Genomic DNA, 19,578 nt, shown 5'->3' with positions numbered 1-19,578 from the left:
TGAATCTGAACGATTCATTTCTTGTTGGCTATGTGATCGTTTTGGACATGCAAAGTGTGCTGGTTTTACCGGCCGTGCTGCTGATGCAGTCCTTGACCCTTCTAGAGGTTTACGATGGTCACTGCAGAAAGCGGGACATTGACTTCTACAAACTTTTCACGGAGACGAGAAATTGGTTCTCAGATTTGAGCAAAAATCTCGGCTCTTTGTGGGAGAAATTTGAATTAAGCAAGACTAGGTTTGATGAGTGTCGTTATATTGCGCAGTCATCTCCCTCTCCAGCTAACAAAGTTTCAACTCGTAGCGTAGCGTGTGGTTCGTCACCTCTGAATTCACCTAAGTCCGTTCCGTCGGTGCAAGTTAGCGATTCCTTGAAGTCTAAAAAGAATGTTAGTGTTTTTGCTACGGCTGAAGCGGTCGGTAACATAAAAATTACAAAAAAGGCGGGAAGTCCTTCTGGCTTGAGCTATGCTGAAGTGGCAAGGGTATCTCCTCCCATTGATGTCACTCAATCTTCTCAGGCGTCATCGCCTAAAACTAATAGTGATAACAGTAAATCGTCCTCTCCTCCTGGCTGTTTGATTGTAAACGCTGGTCGCCAAACTGAGCACGTCGCACAAGGTGCTCGTGCAAGTGTGATTACCCCTTCTACATTTTCTCCAACTCATAACTCCCCGTCCGTCAACCTTGCTGCTCCTAGTACAGACGACTTATGCTTGAAAGCAGTTCCTCCCAGAAAGGCAATATTTGTGTCAAGACTGGCACCAGATACATGTGTTGATAGCATAAAAAGTTATCTGACAGCAAAAGCCCCTTCTGTCAAATTCTAGTTTCGACTGAAAATATGGATTTGATGTTAAATAAAGCATTGTGGCCGGTCGGATCCTTTATTAAGGAATTTATCCCTCGGGATCGACCGCGTAATGCTAATGCAGTAGCTCTTTCCCCCTCAAAAAACTAAATATTTCTTCAGGCTCATTTTCTCTCATTTATCAAAATGTTAGGGGCCTAAATTCAAAGATTCGTTCTACCTTCCTAAATTCAGTGAGCACGGAGCTTTCCTGTCCGGTCTTCACTGAAACATGGTTAAAGTCAGATCTACATTCGCCGGAACTTTTCCATAATTCATTTCAAGTTTTCAGAAACGATCGATTGTTTCGCAATGGTGGTGGTGTTTTGATTGCCATTTTTTCGGCAGTTCCCTCCTGTTCACTTGAATTTCCAACTACTCCCGACGTTGCATTTATTGTCATTCGAGTGAAATTTCCTAATAAACACTTATATGTGACCTGCTCCTACATTCCCCCAAATTCGGATATCTCTGTATATAAGAAGCAGGCCGTCTCATTTGTGAAGTGGCCAAGCAATCTAAACCTACCGATATAGTCATTGCGTTGGGTGACTTCAATTTGCCTCAAGTCATTTGGTGTTACAGTGATAGTTGTGGCTGTTTGATTCCCACCTCAACATCTGGTAGAGCCGTTGTGTTCTTTAATGAATTATTTGATCATAATTTAGTTCCATACAATGGTACCTCTAATTGCAACAGTAGATTGCTTGATCTTTGCTTTGCCAATTTTCCTGAGATTTGTGTTAATCGTTGTCTTCCGATTAGTTTACCTCAGGATCCATATCATCCAGCATTGGGTATTTCCTTTCATTACAAGCATGTTGGTTCGTTGAACTTCTATAACGGTCCAAATTCAAATTTTTCATATAAATTTTATGATTTCCATAAAATCAGTGTTTCACTGCTAAAATCACATCTTTCTCTTATTGTGCTTGATTTCTCAGTGGGAAGTATTGACAGCTTATTGTCGTCGTTCTACAATATATTAAATCAAGCTATTTCTGCATCTGTTCCGTAAGTGTCCCCCGTGCTTTAATAAAACAATTAAATATTACCAGAATAGGAAAAACAAGCTTTTCAAAAAATTTTCGAAGTAGAATCGCAATCACATCATCTTCAAAGTGATTTGAATAATTTGGTAGCATGGTGCCCTTTCAATCTTCTGAAACTAAATCTAAATAAATGTAAGCAGCTTTCTTGCTCAAGAAGAAAGTCATTGATTACTCAGTATTTCATAGATTCGCATAAGTTGGAGAACGTCGATTCAATAATAGATTTAGGCGTTCTATTTGACCATAGGTTACGCTTCAATTTGCTAATTAAGCTCTCGTTAAGCAAAGCTAGGTCCGTGCTTGGTTTTATAAAGAGATGGTCCAGAGAGCTTGATGATCCTTGTATTACGAAAAGGCTTTACATGTGTTTAGTTAGACCTATACTTAAGTATGCCTCTGTTGTGTGATCTCCTTCATATAGGTGCTATGTAGATTCAATTGAATCTGTTCAAAAGCAATTCTTGCTGTTTGCGCTTAGGAATTTGGGTTGGGACCCGATTACCCCTCTTCCACGCTATGAAAATAGGTTGCTTCTGTTATCCTTACCGTCACTGGAGAAACGTAGATTTGTTCTTGGGGTTTCTTCCATAATCAAATTGATAAATGGGACAATTGACTCGCCCGCATTACTTCGTGAAATAGGCTTTGATGTCCCTAACCGCTTCTCTAGGCACTTTATCTTGATAAAGCTTAGTCAATGCAAATATAATTACGACCTGTTTAACCCGCTCAGAGTTGTTTGCAAGAATCTAAATGACGTCTATTGCTTATTCTCATTAACGGACTTTTTAAAGTCCATTAAAGCAACATTGCTTAATCCCCGCGATTTACCTATGTCGTACTTCAACTAAATTTTAACTTCAAAAAGTGATTATGAGTCGTAAATTAATTGTATTATCGGTTGCCAAGCTTATTCATGTTTGCGATGGCTTAGGGATTCACTTACAATTTGGTCCTATACCGGTTGTGGGTGTGGCTCTATGCTAGTTGTGTACATACTTTTTTTCTTTTTTTTTTTTCTTATTTGTTTTATTGTACTTATACTAAGTTTTTGAACTCGATTGCCATTTTGTTTTAGTCGAGTTTCTAGTATAAGTGGAATAAATAAATAAATATGTAAATAAAGTGTTTTAATAGGTTCTTGCATTTCCAAAGTTGTAATATAAGAAATTTGAGAATTGTTATAATAAGACTGACTGGTCCTAAAATCATCTGCTTTAAGACATAGTTTTTTATCCGACACTATCTTTAGATTATAGTTAAATACAATTCATTTCTATATCCGTAGATAGTTTTTTTGTTTCATTTATCAAAAATTAATAGAAGACCATGCAACTTACCTGAGTTGGTGTTAAATGTATTAAGCTTGCCAAATGTTCCCTCTCCGGAGCAGATAAATAGCGTTGCTGTTTAAACCTTCTTTCTAATTCATACACCTGCAATTAAAGAATATGTAAATATTTTTGTATGTAGTCTATATTAATTCAAATTTATCATATCAGCTTAACAAAGACCGAAATTTTTTGCCTCTCTTTTAATGTTACTGTAATACATTCTTGAAATAACACGTAACATGTTTTTACATTGTGAATGTATACATAAGTATATATATAAAATGCAGTTAGTGCATCGTTTACACGCTGTGTGACGTCTCTTTTGTAAATGGAATGGAAAGAATATTACATTAAGTATACAAGCTTCGGGGGAACGATCAGAGATATATGCGATTATATGGTGACGTTATGTTGTGAAAACAACTATATTTTAACATTTTTCAAGCTTGCAATATTTCATAATAGATGATAATAATCCTTAACGTACGGAAATTTGTTTTGACTAATAGAATAGGCTGTTTTTCGCGAAGCACTGCAGGAAAAGATTGAAGTCCCATGTTTATCTTCATTCTTTAAAGAAGAAGGAATTAAATTTGTAGGTAGCAGCTTGATTTTTGCATAATGAAATCTGCCTAGACTTGCAAAAATTCAGCTTGAGTACATTTATGATGGTTGAATTAAATTTGACGCTTTTGTTTTGCTGTCTCTAACGGAAATAGGATTGCTGAAGTTCATCAAATCTATGGATGTAGCAGAGGAAATAATTGCAGCAGACATTGGTGAATAAGCGAAAACAGACAATGTCTCGATCGATTCTCAGCGAAACGCTCTTCAAGTCTTTCAATGTTCACAAATATCGCTTATTTTAGATAAATATCATTTTCAGACGCTCACAATTCATCTATTCCACATAATGCAACCGCTGAATGTAAACGTTAGATATTTATTTCTATGTGTGCATACGCAAAACGATTATTAATCGTCTTCAAATGATTACTACTAACTCATTGGATTAAATATTGGTGCTATGCATTGGTAAACAAAGTTATTTACATCCATATTCAAACTATAATGAAAAATGAATTTCGTATTTACAGAGCACTTCAAATTGAGAGTCTTCCATAAATACCAACAATTTTATGAGTCTGTATTGACTTTGAAGCAAAGAAAAAAAAATCAATATTTACATGGCTAACTAAACAACCATTCACAGCAATGTCCTTGCATTGCTGAGTTTTTATTAAACTTGCTAAATTTTTTTTTTGTGCTTTATATAAGTGGATAAATTCATTGCAAGAAGCTTTGTTTGCCTAACATATTACACATATATTGGCTATCAACGGCCCTTTATATATGGCTACATATTATATATACGTAAGCAGTAGATTCAGGTTGAGTTGCAAAATGCTGTATTGAAGTTGAATTAGAATGGATAAGTCACTTTAAGGTTCCATTTGAGACAAGTTGGTAGTACTCGTTTTAGAAAAAATTTATTAATAATAGGGATTCTCTTAGATTTACTGAATTTATGTACACTTTATATTTGACATTGAATTTAAAATCGCGTGAACAAATGATAGGAAGTTAAGACTATATAGGGTTATTAACATGTAAATAAATATCATTTGTTTAACCTGCCTTAGAGCGCTTTTCGTTAACTACAAGGCAGTAATGATAGCGAAGGCGATCGTCGAGAAATAGTCTCAGCAATATCTATTTGCCTGCTGGTGGGATTGTGATAATTAAAAATGATGCGCAGTATATTAGTTCATTTATTAAGATCTTAAGAAAAGGTAATTAAAATCTAAGTATACTTATAATAGAGCTGTAATGCTAGCGGAACGATATAAAATTGACATATTGTTTGCCGTCAGCGTCTTGTTGGTACCAGTTTCCTTCTAGTAATTCGTGTCGTGAGGCGATAATGATGTATGATGCTTGGATAGTATATGTTGTAGTCTTATGAAACCAAACAAGAGTATTTTCAAAAATCTGAAACAAACTAGGGCCGATTATATGACAAAGTGAACAGGTCATATTCGATTTTCCTCATGCTCCGGATTTTAGGATGAAATGCCATTTAGTAGGAGTAGTTGTACGTGATGAAAGATGGTGGCGAGTTATCGAAGGCAAAAAGAAAAAAGAAATAAAATTAATGCTTATAAAACCTAATGGGGTTTTTCTTCTTAAAAAGTCAATATGAATTTATGGCAAAAAATAGAAATTGGAGATGGCTCTCAAAAACGTCCATTAACACAAAACATGGTGGGTACATTTCCTAGGTTAAACGCATCAATAAGGTAAACTGTAGGTAAAAATGCAAATTTCCTGCGTTTACTTAACTTGGAAACATGACACAATATGAAAAAAGTGAGTTAAAACGCAACCTTGAGAATTCTTTGAGGAAACGAATATGTCAGCAAAAAAATCTTATTTGGAAAAAATATTTTATTCTCCATTTTTTGAATTAAAACAATGAACAACTGCAGTTTTATGCATATTACCTCTTACGAAGGATTGCGGATATTCATTTTGTCAAACGTTTTGCCAACATCAAATTCTGAATTGATCACCTATTCCACTGTCCCTTTGCGTTACGCATGCGGTAAACATTTTCCTGATCGTAAAAATGAACATATCGGTTTCAATTTTCGCAGGCACATTAGAAGTTGTTGCACGCAGTTTCATAGTGAAAATGAGTCAAATCACTCGAAGGGCACGTCTACCTTGAAACAGAAACTATGCACAAGTGTGATTTTTCGTTTTTTGCTGTCAAGTCACAAATTACAGCAGATTCGTATATTGTACAAAATGAAAAAAATTAGCCACGGTGACCTTTTTTCATTTTTTTCTTAAACTAAAGAGGTGGGTATAAAAGATTCGGCTACAGTCAAAGTATAAGCTTCATAGAGACATTATTAAATTTCTTTGGACATGGCTGCCACTTCTTTGTTCGCTTCAAAGAAGATTAATTTGGTCCCTTGTTCATAGACCATTTTCCATACGTGTATAAAGAGATAAAATTTTCATGGAAACAAGATGGTGATGTGTAATAGTTATTCGAAACAAAATAAAATAAGTAATCTTTAGAAGTTATGTGGTAAAAACAGTAGTGAACCATAGTCCGAAATTTGCAACCTTTTAGAAGGAACAAGTCATATAAAGCACATATTATAAGGAAACTGACCTGAGCTTGTGTGAAAAGTACTCTCCTCTTCCTTCGTTGTGTTAAGGGAAATTGAAGTGGTTTTGCATCACTAACTGTACACGTTGCTAAGCTCCCCATGTTGCTCATATGTCCCATAGACCCAGTTGCAGTACTGCCCATTAATCTAGATACTAAAATATAACAAGAGTGAAAAGTAAAAATATGTGTAAATGAAGCTTTAAAAATTTTAATTAAATTTTAAATTTTAAATTAGGTTAAAATTTAAGTGAACGGCCAGGTAAGAAATTTTTATTAGGATGATTCTACCTGGAAAGTAACACCAGTCAAAGTGTCATCTCTTTCTCTTATACTATTCCACTTATTTATAGTTGGTAAATCCCAATACACTTCCTTCCTACAATATCAGTCAAGTATAAAATATGTAGCCCAACTGCCGCAAATTTATTTGAACACTCTATATACATCCCACTTGTTTCTTATTGAAATCACCCCTTTGAAGGCTTGAAATACGAGAGAAATGAAACAATTAAAAATTCTTCCTCAAAAATATTGACAATGTCAAGCCTATATGTAAAAAATGCGAAACAATACCTATTTTATATATGTATTTATAGTTATTATAATATTCTCAGAAGAAGTATAAAACCGAACGGGCGAGTTTATTACAATTTTTATAAAACAATTAATTTTAATAAGTATTCAGATTCCAATAAATGCTCTAACAATAAGTAATTTTAAGTTTTGCTTCGCAATATATACGAAGGCTATAACATTGTACTTATGGCGAACATAATTCATAATATATGTTTTAACGTAGTTCTGCATGATTCGTTAATACATTTCCTGCAAAATATGCAAAGAGCAGAAGAAAACTAGAAAATTTTATCAAGCTTTTTCGAGTATTGTTACGAATCCCGTCAAAATGGAACGAAGGGCATTCCAAGACGACACATCAGACCCACTATAATTTCTATGGACTATCAAGAATAATAAGTTCCAACAAAATATGGATACAGTCTGTTCGGAAATAACTAGCTGTTCTAAGCAGATGGTCTAAAACTGTACATTGTTACAATAATGTAGCTTACACATATCATCAGCTGTAAAATTGCAAGAAATCATAATTTTTAGAAAAGTGTTATATGCTTTGAGTCATTTAATTCAGCATGCATGTAATTTGTCTGCTTTTCGCGTAACGAAAATGGGATAGCGGATAAGTAATAAGAATACAGTAAGAAGATTCTAAACTGTATAATGGTATATTATAAAAATGTTTATTTGAGCTGCAATGCGCTGGAATTTGTGTAGAAGTTTTAAAATATCACTTTAAATGAGAAAATATAAGTGAAGAATTATTATAATAGTACTTGAAGAAATTTCATATTACACTAACACTACTTCTTATAATTAGTAATTGGAGTATGATGGCAACACTGCGCTTAATTGTTATTATAACTCGGCTTGTATTTATGTGTCTGCTCATGAGGTCTATATTTAATAAGTAATAGAAATGCGAAAGAAAAAAATAAAAAAAGTTTTATGATCATAAAATCCAGCAAATCAGTTTGACTGGTGAAACTTGAGTTACAATGGATAAATTAAAGTACACTGCCCAATCAACCAAAATTTTGCCGTCGTTTTGAACGATACGTCTTTCTTTATCCAGGGGAGTACTTTCTGTTCAGATCGAATATAGTCACTCCTTACAAGATAAACGGAGTTTATTAATTATGGTAAGTTCCCTTTATGCGGATTTACGGTTTTATGCTTCTTTAATGTGGAATTTGCAGTAATTATAACAAGCACATTGAGTTTATCATCAATGAATATTAGATCAATTTAAGCTACAGCAATTAGTAAAAAATTTGCGAAAACGAAAGTCCGCAATATACTTTACGTTAAAAATATGAATTTGTTAAAAAATATTAACACAAAAATTCAAAAACAAATATGCTATACGCATAATAATTCAGTTCATAATTAAAGCTATCAAACAAGGAAGATAATAAAGCGCAAATAAAGACGCTATGTGTAAAGCGGCTGTGCTGCTATAAGCAAGCCAACGAAGGAGCAACACAAGTATGCGAGAAAAGAAAAACCAATACGACAATTACATTCGGTCGTGATCGAATCTTTTATACCTAACATTATTTACGCCAAAAAACCGCAAGAGAAGCAAAAGAATAAAATTTTCGTGCTTTTTAATATGAAACGGGCGCAGCTGATTTCTTCTTCTAATGTTTCTGCCGCATTTGAAGTTGATAGCTTCATCTTTGCGGTCAGGAGAATGTTTACAACAGACATTGCATAGACGGACAGACGGACATGCTTAAAGCGATTTAGAATTTGATCCCAATCAAGAATATATACATTGTGGGCTCTCTGACGCTTGCTTCTGAGCTTTGCAAATGTTTTGACAACATGAATATACTCCTTATCCTTCGATGATAGGTATAAAAATGAAAAGAAAGTATGAGTATACCCCTGTCCTTCCTGCGATCGCGCGTTTTTATTTAGTTCTTCATCTATCTCTTTTAATTATTTCAATATAACCCTCTTCACAACGTTTCCTTCGTTAGTGTTTTGCTTTCAGGTGTTTTTTACACCCATCACAGAAGGATATGGGTATATTCATTTTTTTTCATAATGTATGTAACACTCCAAAGGAAACTTCAGAGACCCTATAAAACATATATACTCTTGAACGGTGTTCAATTGAATTACCCATGTCTGTCCGCCTGTGCGATGTTTGCTCTTGGCACTCTCTTGGTCGTATAACTGAAGATAGCCACTTCAAATTTAGTAGGACAAGTGGAAGTCTTAGCACGCAAGTTGCTATTGAAAAAGGGACAAATCAGTCAGAGCAGAGACTCGTAGTCGAGCAGAAACCGGTAGTCGAGCATAAACCGAATGCAACTCCGTCTTTCCCAATAAAAATTTGTGGCTTTTTGGTCGTTATGTAGAAATTATAAAAGCTAGAAGGTTGAGATTTTCCACATTTACTTTGCGAAATACTCGACTCTTTGCGTGCAAAAATGGGCTAAAACGGGCATGCCCACACAAATTTACAAGTGATTCAATTATATTTTTTCTTTTTTTAAGTGTTATTTGTAATTATCATAACCCAAAACAGACAAAATGTTTACAACTATATCGCACATTCTTCAAATGAAGATATGTTATCTGCCTGAAAATGGGTTAATTCTAAAATGAATATGATATAGACCGCGACTACTTCCTTTTGAATAATCAAATAAAAAAATTTGGAGAGTAGCAAATATTTGTACGTTACAACTTTTTCTTATATTTGACGCCCACATATAGCTTACGGCTTAGCGAAAGTAGGCATAATTGAATCAAAAATTGCATTGAATGTTTAATGCTATTGAGAGTAGACTTACTTGCGAATCTTGGATCATTGGCTGTTGTTCCATACCAAGAAGCTGATGACCGCATATCACTGTAATGTCCTGCCAAAGATAAATTTTCCGTTGGTCCACAGTAACTTTGTACACCTGGACTGTGATACAGTGATCCCATTGTGTATGGATTAGCCATTGTGGATGAACCTAAGGTGCTAGGAGAATTGATACTACTACCGCTAGAATTTGACCTAAAATAAAAAGAACAGAAATCGGTTTATGATTTGGAAAGCTTGCGAATATTTAAACGTATAAATAGAAGCTGAACTTATATGAGAACTTACGCTAATCTATATATTTTTTAGTCACTGATAAACGGTCTCAGTTAACCTAAAAAAGGAAATCCTACAAAAATAAGTCAAAACAAATACCTGTATCGTAGTTTTTGAGATATATTTTATAGGGTTCGCACATTATTGACAAAAATATGAAGAAGTACTGATTTTTTTCAGCGTCGTTAATTTGGCAGTGGGAGCAAAAAAGTGACTCAAACTGATTCATTTTGTTAAAAGTATATAAAAGTCATCGCTGTCTTTAAACCTATAGTTAGTGGAGAAAGCGAAGCTAAAGTATCTGCAGCTCTTTCCACATAAATAAAGATTCTCAAAGCTGCTGAAATCAACTCGAACGTTGAACAAAATCAGGGTAATATACACCTTGTAACATGTGGTTGTACTTAATAATTTTTATTAAGAACATAACCTTGCGTTGCAGGAACTATTAAGCTCAGACATGAAAAGCAGTTTAACGTTGAGGAGATTTTGGCGTGGCTGTCGGAATATTTCATTGCTTATTTTTGACAAATGAAATAAGGAAAAAAAAAGGAGAAATGGGGAGACCGACTTAGAGAGCAGACAAGATTTTGTTAACCACTCTTTGCATTTGTAAACTATCAAATTTTATGTGTTGGATATAAACTGCCCTTGGCTGAATACAAACCACTCTACTAAGCACAAATGTACTGTGATTTGATTAAAGAGAATTTATTTCAATGAGCCGTCCTAACGAATTAATTCCATTTGATTAAAGAATGCTTTTTTTGACGGGTTATGCCGAATTTATGTTATTTGAATATGTTGCTTCATTTATTACGCGTGATCTATGATTCGATGCTCACTTATTATAAAACAGTTAAGCAATAAAAAAGATGTAAGTATGTTATATACATTTATATAAAACGATTTTATTTCTGTTATAAGTAAGAGTAGTTTTACATATATACATATTTACATAAATACCCAATGGTTGTAAATAAGTGAATTTGTCTGTCATTATTATATATTTAAAAATGTGAACTATTGAATAATATGTAAGAAAAGAAAAAAATGAAATAAAATATAGTGTCCTTAAATTTGAGAAGAAATTAATTTAGGGGTCTTCGGATTAAACTTCGGAGCCTCCCATATACGTCATGGACGGAAGGAGATCAGTAGTTATGGCATGATAGAGAATATCTCCGGGCTGAAAATATGCATGTTCGGTAAGATAGGTTTCGCCTGTTCGTCTATTCGTGTAAGGGTTAAGAATGTACTTTTCTTTTAAGTGTAAACGTCTGAAGAGTGTCTGCAAGATCGAAATTAAAAGACCTCCACATCTCTCGCATTAGCTCGCTCAGCTAGTGCACGTACGACAGTCTCAACAGTCTCTGACCCTCACAAAGCGGCGCTGAACAGTGCTCGATCTTTCAATTAGTTGGGCGGGTATGAAAACTTCGCAGACATCGTGTGCTACAAATGCTTATGTTAAATCAACATAGGTAGCTAATTGCAGTGTTTGTTTATTTTAGATGAATTTGTAATCGAATGAAGCACATTTTGCCAATTTTGATCACTGCCAATGATCTAAATGGTGATGGGAGAAGTATTCTGTGCACTATAAGTTACAATTTTTTCGCTTGTTTTGCGTGATGTGAAGATGTAGCCTTCTTTATTATTTGCATGAGCGTTCCAAAAATAAACGCTGGGCGCAAGGGGGGACAGATTAAGTTCAGATGATTGGGAATCTTGCGCTAGTCAAGAATTATGTACTTTACGGGAATTACATCTCTTGAGTAATGAATGTTAATTAACAATTACTTTAAGCAACGGGTCCTTATCGAAAAAGACTTATTGCAATAAAAGTTGAGTGAAGCTAAGTTAATGTTACTGGAATACATTGTCAACGAGTGCAATGTCGTTGTATTCATCAAAACTAGGGGACTACTTAAGAGAAACTTTTTAAAGAAGTTGGTTGGAGGAGTGAATGGCAACCATGGAACGAATAAGAATGCTATATTCAGTATTTACACATATGCACATTTAATTTCGATGGTATCGAAAATCTTGTCAGAAACTTATACTAAGAACTTCCTCCATATGCTGGCGAGTAGAGTGTAAAGTTCAACATTACCTTGAGTGATTTTGTTAGATGTAATCTTTAATCGATAACGTATAAAGTTGGAACAGGGAGGCGAACTTGCCACGTAAAATGTCTACATTTTGAACATTATTATTTTTTTGGGCTATGTCTTGTGATTGTTTTGTATGCTTAGCAATCGCTTGTTGTAAAAGAGTTTTTGTTTACTTTTCACATAAGGACGCATCTTATGTTTACAAATAGTACCAATGAAATGCTATTCAAATATATATTAAATATTCTTCTATATAAATTTTAGATTTGCTAACAAAGGATAGATTTGCTTCAAAATAGAAATTCGAATGCTTTTCTATGGGTATTCAGTATTATTAACGACGATAACAGTTGTATCAGGCCAATAAGAGCGTTAAATTATTGTGCGAGGGCTTAGTATTAAGAAACGATAATTTAATTTTTTTTTATCAAAAGAAAAAATAGAAACTTCAGAAAAATTGAAGAATATAAAGTAGTCGTTTACAGGAATTTGCCTTTGATTTTCATTTCCACTTTGGAATCTCGGTTTTATTTTTAGCAAATACTTTTAGCACATATTTGTATTCTAGGCCAATGTTATATATAAGGCGTGTATTAAAGCTTTTCCTTTACTGTGAGATTGTATTTTGCGAGTAAGATTTAAATGATCCTAGCGATTATTCCTCTTAAGATTAGATTATTATTCGGTTTAGATTAAAAGTTACCATTTTCCAAATTGGAGACGCACCCATAAGCATATTTACCAGTTTGTCAAACGTAAGTTGAATAAGAAGAAAAATATCAGACGAAGTTTGCTCTCGCGGAGAAACAGCAAGTTTAAATCGATGTCGCCTCTTAGGTGGGTCGATATATTATGTTTGCTGCACTTATATATTTATTAGCTCGTCGATTCGCATAGCAATAATGCGATATACCCTTTTAACAGTCACCTATATCGGAATCACAGTCTTCATTTCAAACGTAAGTTCTGCACTCAGTGCTATGTTTGCACTAAGTGAGTCAAAACGTGGAGCAAGGAAAATCAACTGTTCTTACTTAAATAACTATAATCTTGCTAAGGTGAGCTTGCCATGACCATTGTCAGATATACAAGAGCACATATCATTTTTGTTGATGCCATTTATGTGCACAAAGTGACCAAGGCTTACGTTTACATATTTTTGTACTAGTGAATGTCCTTTAAGTCGCTACGACTAGCGCATCACATTATTTATATTAGGAGTGCGTCAGTAAAGCTATTCACGAAATAGCCTCTAAAGTAATAATTAGTGAATCTACAAGCTAATTTTGGATGCACTTTAAAGTCCTCAATGTGCAAAAATATTGATACATATATTTGTCAATATAATGATATCATTCATATTGAAACAGTACCTAAAATTTTAATAGTTACCGATAAGGCGATGGTGGGTTTCCGTTTATTTCCAATTTTCGATAAGACTCTTCAATCGGACTTAATATATCAGTTACACTGAAAGGCGTTGAATGGCTATTATTGAAAAATGAGTTATGCTGATTATGCAAATTCTGAAGATGGTGTATATTCGAAAAGTTGTGTTGCTGATGTGCGACTGCAACTGCTGGTGAAGAGACATGGACTGGAGACGAAATTCCCGAATTTTGTTTAAGAAGATGTTGTTCGATATTATGAGCTTGAGAAATTGAAGTTGATAAAGATGACTTTGGCGATAAACTCATTACCAAATCGACTCCATTTAATTCTCTTAACAAGTTGCTATCTTCTCGTTCTGGATCCCCCGCAAAGGCTTCAGCGTTATTTTGATTATCTCTAATTGTTGTAGCTGACATACGAAATGGTTTTATTTACGAAATTTGTTAATATATCCCAATCCTGAAAAGATCGGAAACGTAAGGCTATGTAAATCACAGATGCATTTTTATTTTTACAAGATGCACATTATCACGCTTGTTCATAGCGTATGTGCAATAAAGCTGTATAAGGCTTTTGGTTCATTTTGCTGTTCCATAAAACTCTTAAAACTTTTTTGCTATTCGGTTATAGTTTTAGCATGGTGACTGCAACCAATATCGACGAGTCAGCGAATATGGCGTATGTTCATATTAAATGGCAAATCGTATTTATAGGTAAATACAACATAAGACGTCAGTAAATTCTTCGTGTCGTGGTCACATCTCGTCATAGGCATATTCATTTTCCTGCATTCCCGTTCATCCTTTTATTCGACTTTAAAACTTTTAATGCAAAAGATTGTCTATCCAAAGCATTCGATTTATCTATGAAAGCGCGTGAGCTGTGATATAATGCATATCCAATAGGGACGAATTGCTTACTTCTCAAGCGACATATTTACGGACGGAATTCATCTTTAAAAGAATTTAAAAAGATCTAAACACAATGCGAGCGTATGCGGTATATACTACAAACTCGATGAACTTGATACGACATGGCTGTACGGGTTTGACCGTAGTTGAATTCAGCTTCAATAGCTTGCATGCATCATTGCAACAATGCATGTAGATGATCTAGCAGTTGATGTAAACAACAGAAAATCATACAGTTAGTTCTTCAAGTACCTTATGATTTTAATGCATTAATGTAATGCAAACCGTATTTTCTGGCTGCTTAGTGCGTTGCATCACTGCAGCTAGGCAAAATGAATATGCGTGCATAATTTGGAACTGTTAAGACCGAGCCTGCAGCAACAAAGCAAAATAAAATATGCACGTATTGTAAAGTTTAAAACAAAGTATGTATACACTTATGTGCCATTGTTCTCCTTCTTATTACATAGTAATTAAATGATCACATTGTTCACCTCAAAATTGTAGCTGATCCTTCACTAGTAATTTTTTAGAGTAATGAAATAAATTCTTAGATTAAAAAAAAAAAAAATTGCGCAGTAACAACAGGCGCTATCGACTCTATTTTAAAAGAGAAAATTAGATATTAGGTCTAAGATAGGATTAGATAAAGATCTAGTAGTTATAGTAAAGCAATATATTAACGTTCCCTAGCTGATTTCAGGATGTGGGCAGGATTTATTATTGCAGTTTATGAGTAGTCAGCATAAGAACCTACTTATTTTGCTTTTGAAGTCCGAGGAGTTTTAATTTTACTGCTTGTGTGTTCTTTGTCAAATTTTGCTAATTTTCAATACCAGCCTGGCTGCAACAAATTCCAAAATGTTGTAATGTGAAGCCGACAACTTATTTTTGCGATCAGGACCACATTCATTTACGCTTCAATCGATTCAGAATTTGATGGTAATCAAAAACACATATACTTTGTGGGGTCTATAAAACTTTCTTTTGACTTTTGTAGAGGTTTTCACAAAATGAATAATCCCCTATTCTTCGGTGGTGGATATTAAAACACGCACATTTAAGCTAATAAATTTACAAAACTTGTTTTTGTGCATACATACACAATTTGGCGTAAATTGCGATAAAGCAGCGGCACAGGATAAGTGGATAAATAATCGTAAGAACACATTTGTCAAAAATACCAAAGTATACCTGCTGCAACATAGCAACAGCAGCAAAAACAATATATCTCAAGCTATTGGAGTTGCCAGCCGACACTTCCCCTCATAACTTACGTGAGTCACAAATCACCGTTGCATAAGAAAGATTTACTATTAGCGAAAGCACCGGTTTGAACATCCTGACATATGGATTTTGCGGTTTACATGCAAGCAGATAAATTCATGTCCGTAGAAGAGAAGGTTATCTATCAAAACAGTGGCTGTTGTCATTATACTACCATAAGAATGGACGCAAACTGAATGCTGTCGTCTTCTACTCAATTTGGTCACTTTGTTTCTCTGAGGTTCTGAATTGGAAAAAAATATCTGGGCAATATGGAATATTAAACGAAGTGCTTTAACTAGTTAATAATGTCTAGCTGCGTTACACAACTTCGCTGTTCTCATTTCTATACACGGTTCCTTCAAAAACGATTGCATGGTCCATCCTAGTATCCTAGTAGCTTTCTTCTGTATTCTAGGATATCAGAGGCAAGTTTTTTGAAAAGATGTTGCCAAACAGACTATAAAAAGATTTAAAGATTCATCAGCTAAACGTTCGAGTTTTTTTAAACATAGTAGTTAATAAGACGAGCTTGTATACATAAACGTCTTTCGTCTTTGCAAAGCAATTAAGAATAGATAATGATGAGAATGGGATATACTTTTGTTCGCCAAAGTCGAACTACGAATTTTGGGAAATCCAATGATTTCCTGCGCGTGAATACAAGAGCTATTTGTTTAGCTTTAGGAGAAGGATAGATATACACTAAATGCATAATGCAATTCTTAAGAATTTGGAAATTTAAAAGTAGCGGTTAAATATCCCATAAAATGTACGTGTTCTGATTCAGCGTAAAGTATTGAATCTACTTAGCCATAATTGTCCCTCCGGTTTTCTGATTTCCGTTATTAGAATGCTAACAATTGCATTTAGAATATATATTCTTAGTCAACGACTTTAGAAAGAACTTGACGAGCGCGATGTTTTCAAAAGAACCTCACAACTGGCAACAAAGCTGACAATCCTTAGCGGAATATAACATAATATTGCAAAAACGGTTTTAATCTACAAACATTTCTTACTGTCAGATAAAATCAATTGATATACCCACAAATAAAATTAATAAAATATCTTGCAATCTTCATGCAATATGTAATAATTCTTTTGTTGCACTGAATTATATACGTTGTACATACAACAACGGCGTGAGCATAACAAATTAAAAAAATTCGGCAATGGAATTAAAGAACTACAAGTACTTAATGCCTCCTATAATGCGCTATACGGCACAAACGGTGTACGCAAAATTTCGAAAAAAAGTTACGCATCGTTGTATATACTACACTGTTCACAAAGGATGTATTAAATTCAGGAAATATAAAGTGTAAAATGTTGCATCTAGTAAGAGGAAAAAGGTTAGTCGAGTACATAATTGGAAACTAATAATGAAGACAGAAAGTTTTATCAGAACGAATGGTAGAGAAACGTACAGTTCAACTACTAAAAAAAAGAGGTTTTGAAAGATAAATGACATAGAAATTGACAATATAACCTTTTTAGTAAAGGACTTTAGGCTGACTTGTTATCGTGGATTTTTACGCAAGAATACTGTAGAAACTAACTGTATTATTTTGAGTTAAAATATTGAACGTCACTTCGCGCGTTGGAGCTAATTTGCCCATTTTTAACTACATTTCATTTTTGTGGTATTATGTGGATAGTCGGAATGAACCAAATAGAAAGAGTATTTTTGGAATTGACTGGAAGGCGCCATATAATTTTAATAAGCTTTGTTAACAACGTAGTTATAATTTGTTATATATTCTACTTGTAATATATTATCTCTAGCGTTACTATTACATTTCCATTATATTCTCGTTTATATATATGTGTACACAATTGCCATGAATGGATAAATATAAATGCCATGAATAGATAAATATCAGTATATTATAATGACATGCACAGGATCTTTGAAAAGCGTTGTTGCCTAGGTAACGTCACGTGGATTGTTATAAAATCATACTCGATGATATTATGTAAATGATACTCGTTTGCGTTCTTTACGTGAATGCGCTGCAAACTCTAAATCGATCGTTTTTCCACGTCATCAGAACCGACGTGTACATGTTTGTTTAAAAGAAAAAAGAAAACTTGGAAAGTCGTACAGCGATCCTTAAAGTTTGAGTTCATGTGAAGAAAATTTTTAATAGTATTTATTTAATGTGTTACGGAATAAAATTGAAAAAAAATAAGCATGAGAGTAACATGTGAAGACCCGCTGGATGAATTAAGTTGGTTTACCGAAAGACGCCGGATCTCAAATGAGTCAATGCGATGATTGTCTAGTGAATTAGATATCAGAAAGATAAAGACAAGAAAAACTTTAAAAGCCTTACTTCTGAAGAACTAACATCAATTTTGTATATCAAGTTGTAGAATGCGCAGGGTTTAGATACAAATCTAACAAGAATGTCCAAATCGTTAAAATAGCTGGAAATGAAATTTTTTATTTAAGATTTTGTATTATTCTAAGCATAATTCGAAGTGGATGTGATATGTTTTGCTGCATATAATCAATAGAGTGTCTACATTAGTTGTAAATAATGCTAAAAGTGCCGTCGCGTATCTCGAAGGAGAACTTCAATCAGCTTTTTTTCATTTTTATGGAACTTCAACTAGCTTTTTTCGTTTTCATAGCACACAAATGGCAATATATTTATGAAAAGGAAAGACGAAGCAATAGGTATGCACCATACGTCTGCCTTTCTACGCATTACAACAGTATATTTTCTTTCCCCTACAAGCTAATATGTGATGTCATTAAATGTTCCGAGAGACTCAGATCTTTTAATGAGTGTATGTCCTTTGTTAAGTACTGTGAAGGTATTCCTTGAGCTCACAAATGATGGTAGAGACAATGTGCGCTTAAATGTTGTTAAAGAAAAGATGCTAAATTTGCCTATTTTCGCTTTTATTCAGATCCAATTTAGTGAATGAATTTAGAGCTAATTTACTTTTGGTTGTTTCTATATTAATTTTTTCTATCTGCTCGTAGTTGAATATTGAAACATTTTTGAAGACTCTTTCAATTATCCACTAAGCCCCTTGTAAGCTCTTGACAGCCTCGAAAGTATCTCTGTCTCTTTTCCCTCTCTCCGTCCTTCTCTTTCTATTTTTCTTTTTGTGTACTTATGTGCAGCCCTCCATTTGGCGTGTGCATATAAGCGATTTAAATTAACAAAAAATTTTAACCGAAAAGTTGTTTTAATTATGCAAAAGACGTTTTTAATTTATATAACGCTTACTACACAACTTAATTGTTCAAGTTACCTTCAATACAAATTTTGATCGATTTTGTAGCAAAATAATCACTTTAACTCGGTTGATTTTTATATTTCTTAATATGGTTTTTAATTCTCGTACAATGTTTTCCGTTGCACAAATTTGCTCAATATCTATGTGTATTAAGTGTATGTATATACGTATATTTTAGGCAAAGGATCATTTTTGTTATTGTTACATTTATCTTTTCATTATTTGCTATGAAGCAGCTGTTGTAAGAATTTTATCATTGTACTGCATAAACATTATACCAAGTCATAAATGATTGCTAATCTCGCAAATTACACGGAAATGATAAATATTTATGAAAGTACTCGTACAAGAAAATATCACCAAAACGAATTTGAATTACGGTATTGTAGCGTCAATAGAATAACATTTCATTTCTTGAAAATATATTGTTCAAATACTTTTGATTTCAAACACTCGCATGAAGAACCCACATCAGTGAATTTATTATGAATAACCACTCGACACGATTCCGTCAAATGAAACAAGAGGTCTGTAC

At 33.9% G+C, this 19,578-nt stretch overlaps 1 protein-coding gene across 4 annotated transcripts in view; it reads right to left on the bottom strand.

Moving 5' to 3' along the window:
• Positions 1–19,578, bottom strand: part of LOC119639149 (thyroid transcription factor 1) — a 24,406-nt gene extending 4,828 nt beyond the window's left edge. The window contains exons 1-5 of one of the 4 annotated variants that reach the window (XM_038036384.1): positions 19,059–19,578; positions 13,609–14,067; positions 9,807–10,018; positions 6,424–6,575; positions 3,243–3,338 (exon numbers count right to left, since the gene is read on the bottom strand). In XM_038036384.1, the coding sequence (XP_037892312.1) occupies positions 3,243–3,338; positions 6,424–6,575; positions 9,807–10,018; positions 13,609–14,024 (876 nt within the window). In that variant the 5' untranslated portion in view covers positions 14,025–14,067; positions 19,059–19,578. Of the gene's footprint in view, positions 1–3,242; positions 3,339–6,423; positions 6,576–9,806; positions 10,019–13,589; positions 14,068–19,058 lie in introns of those variants that run through there. The other 3 variants (XM_038036386.1, XM_038036385.1, XM_038036387.1) reach the window with 3 other exon arrangements.

This window comes from Glossina fuscipes, unplaced genomic scaffold, assembly GCF_014805625.2.
Source record: "Glossina fuscipes isolate IAEA_lab_2018 unplaced genomic scaffold, Yale_Gfus_2 112, whole genome shotgun sequence".
NCBI classification, from domain to species: Eukaryota; Metazoa; Arthropoda; class Insecta; order Diptera; family Glossinidae; genus Glossina; species Glossina fuscipes.
The sequence above is the reverse complement of the archived record's forward strand: the minus strand, read 5'-3'. Positions and strand labels throughout refer to the sequence as shown.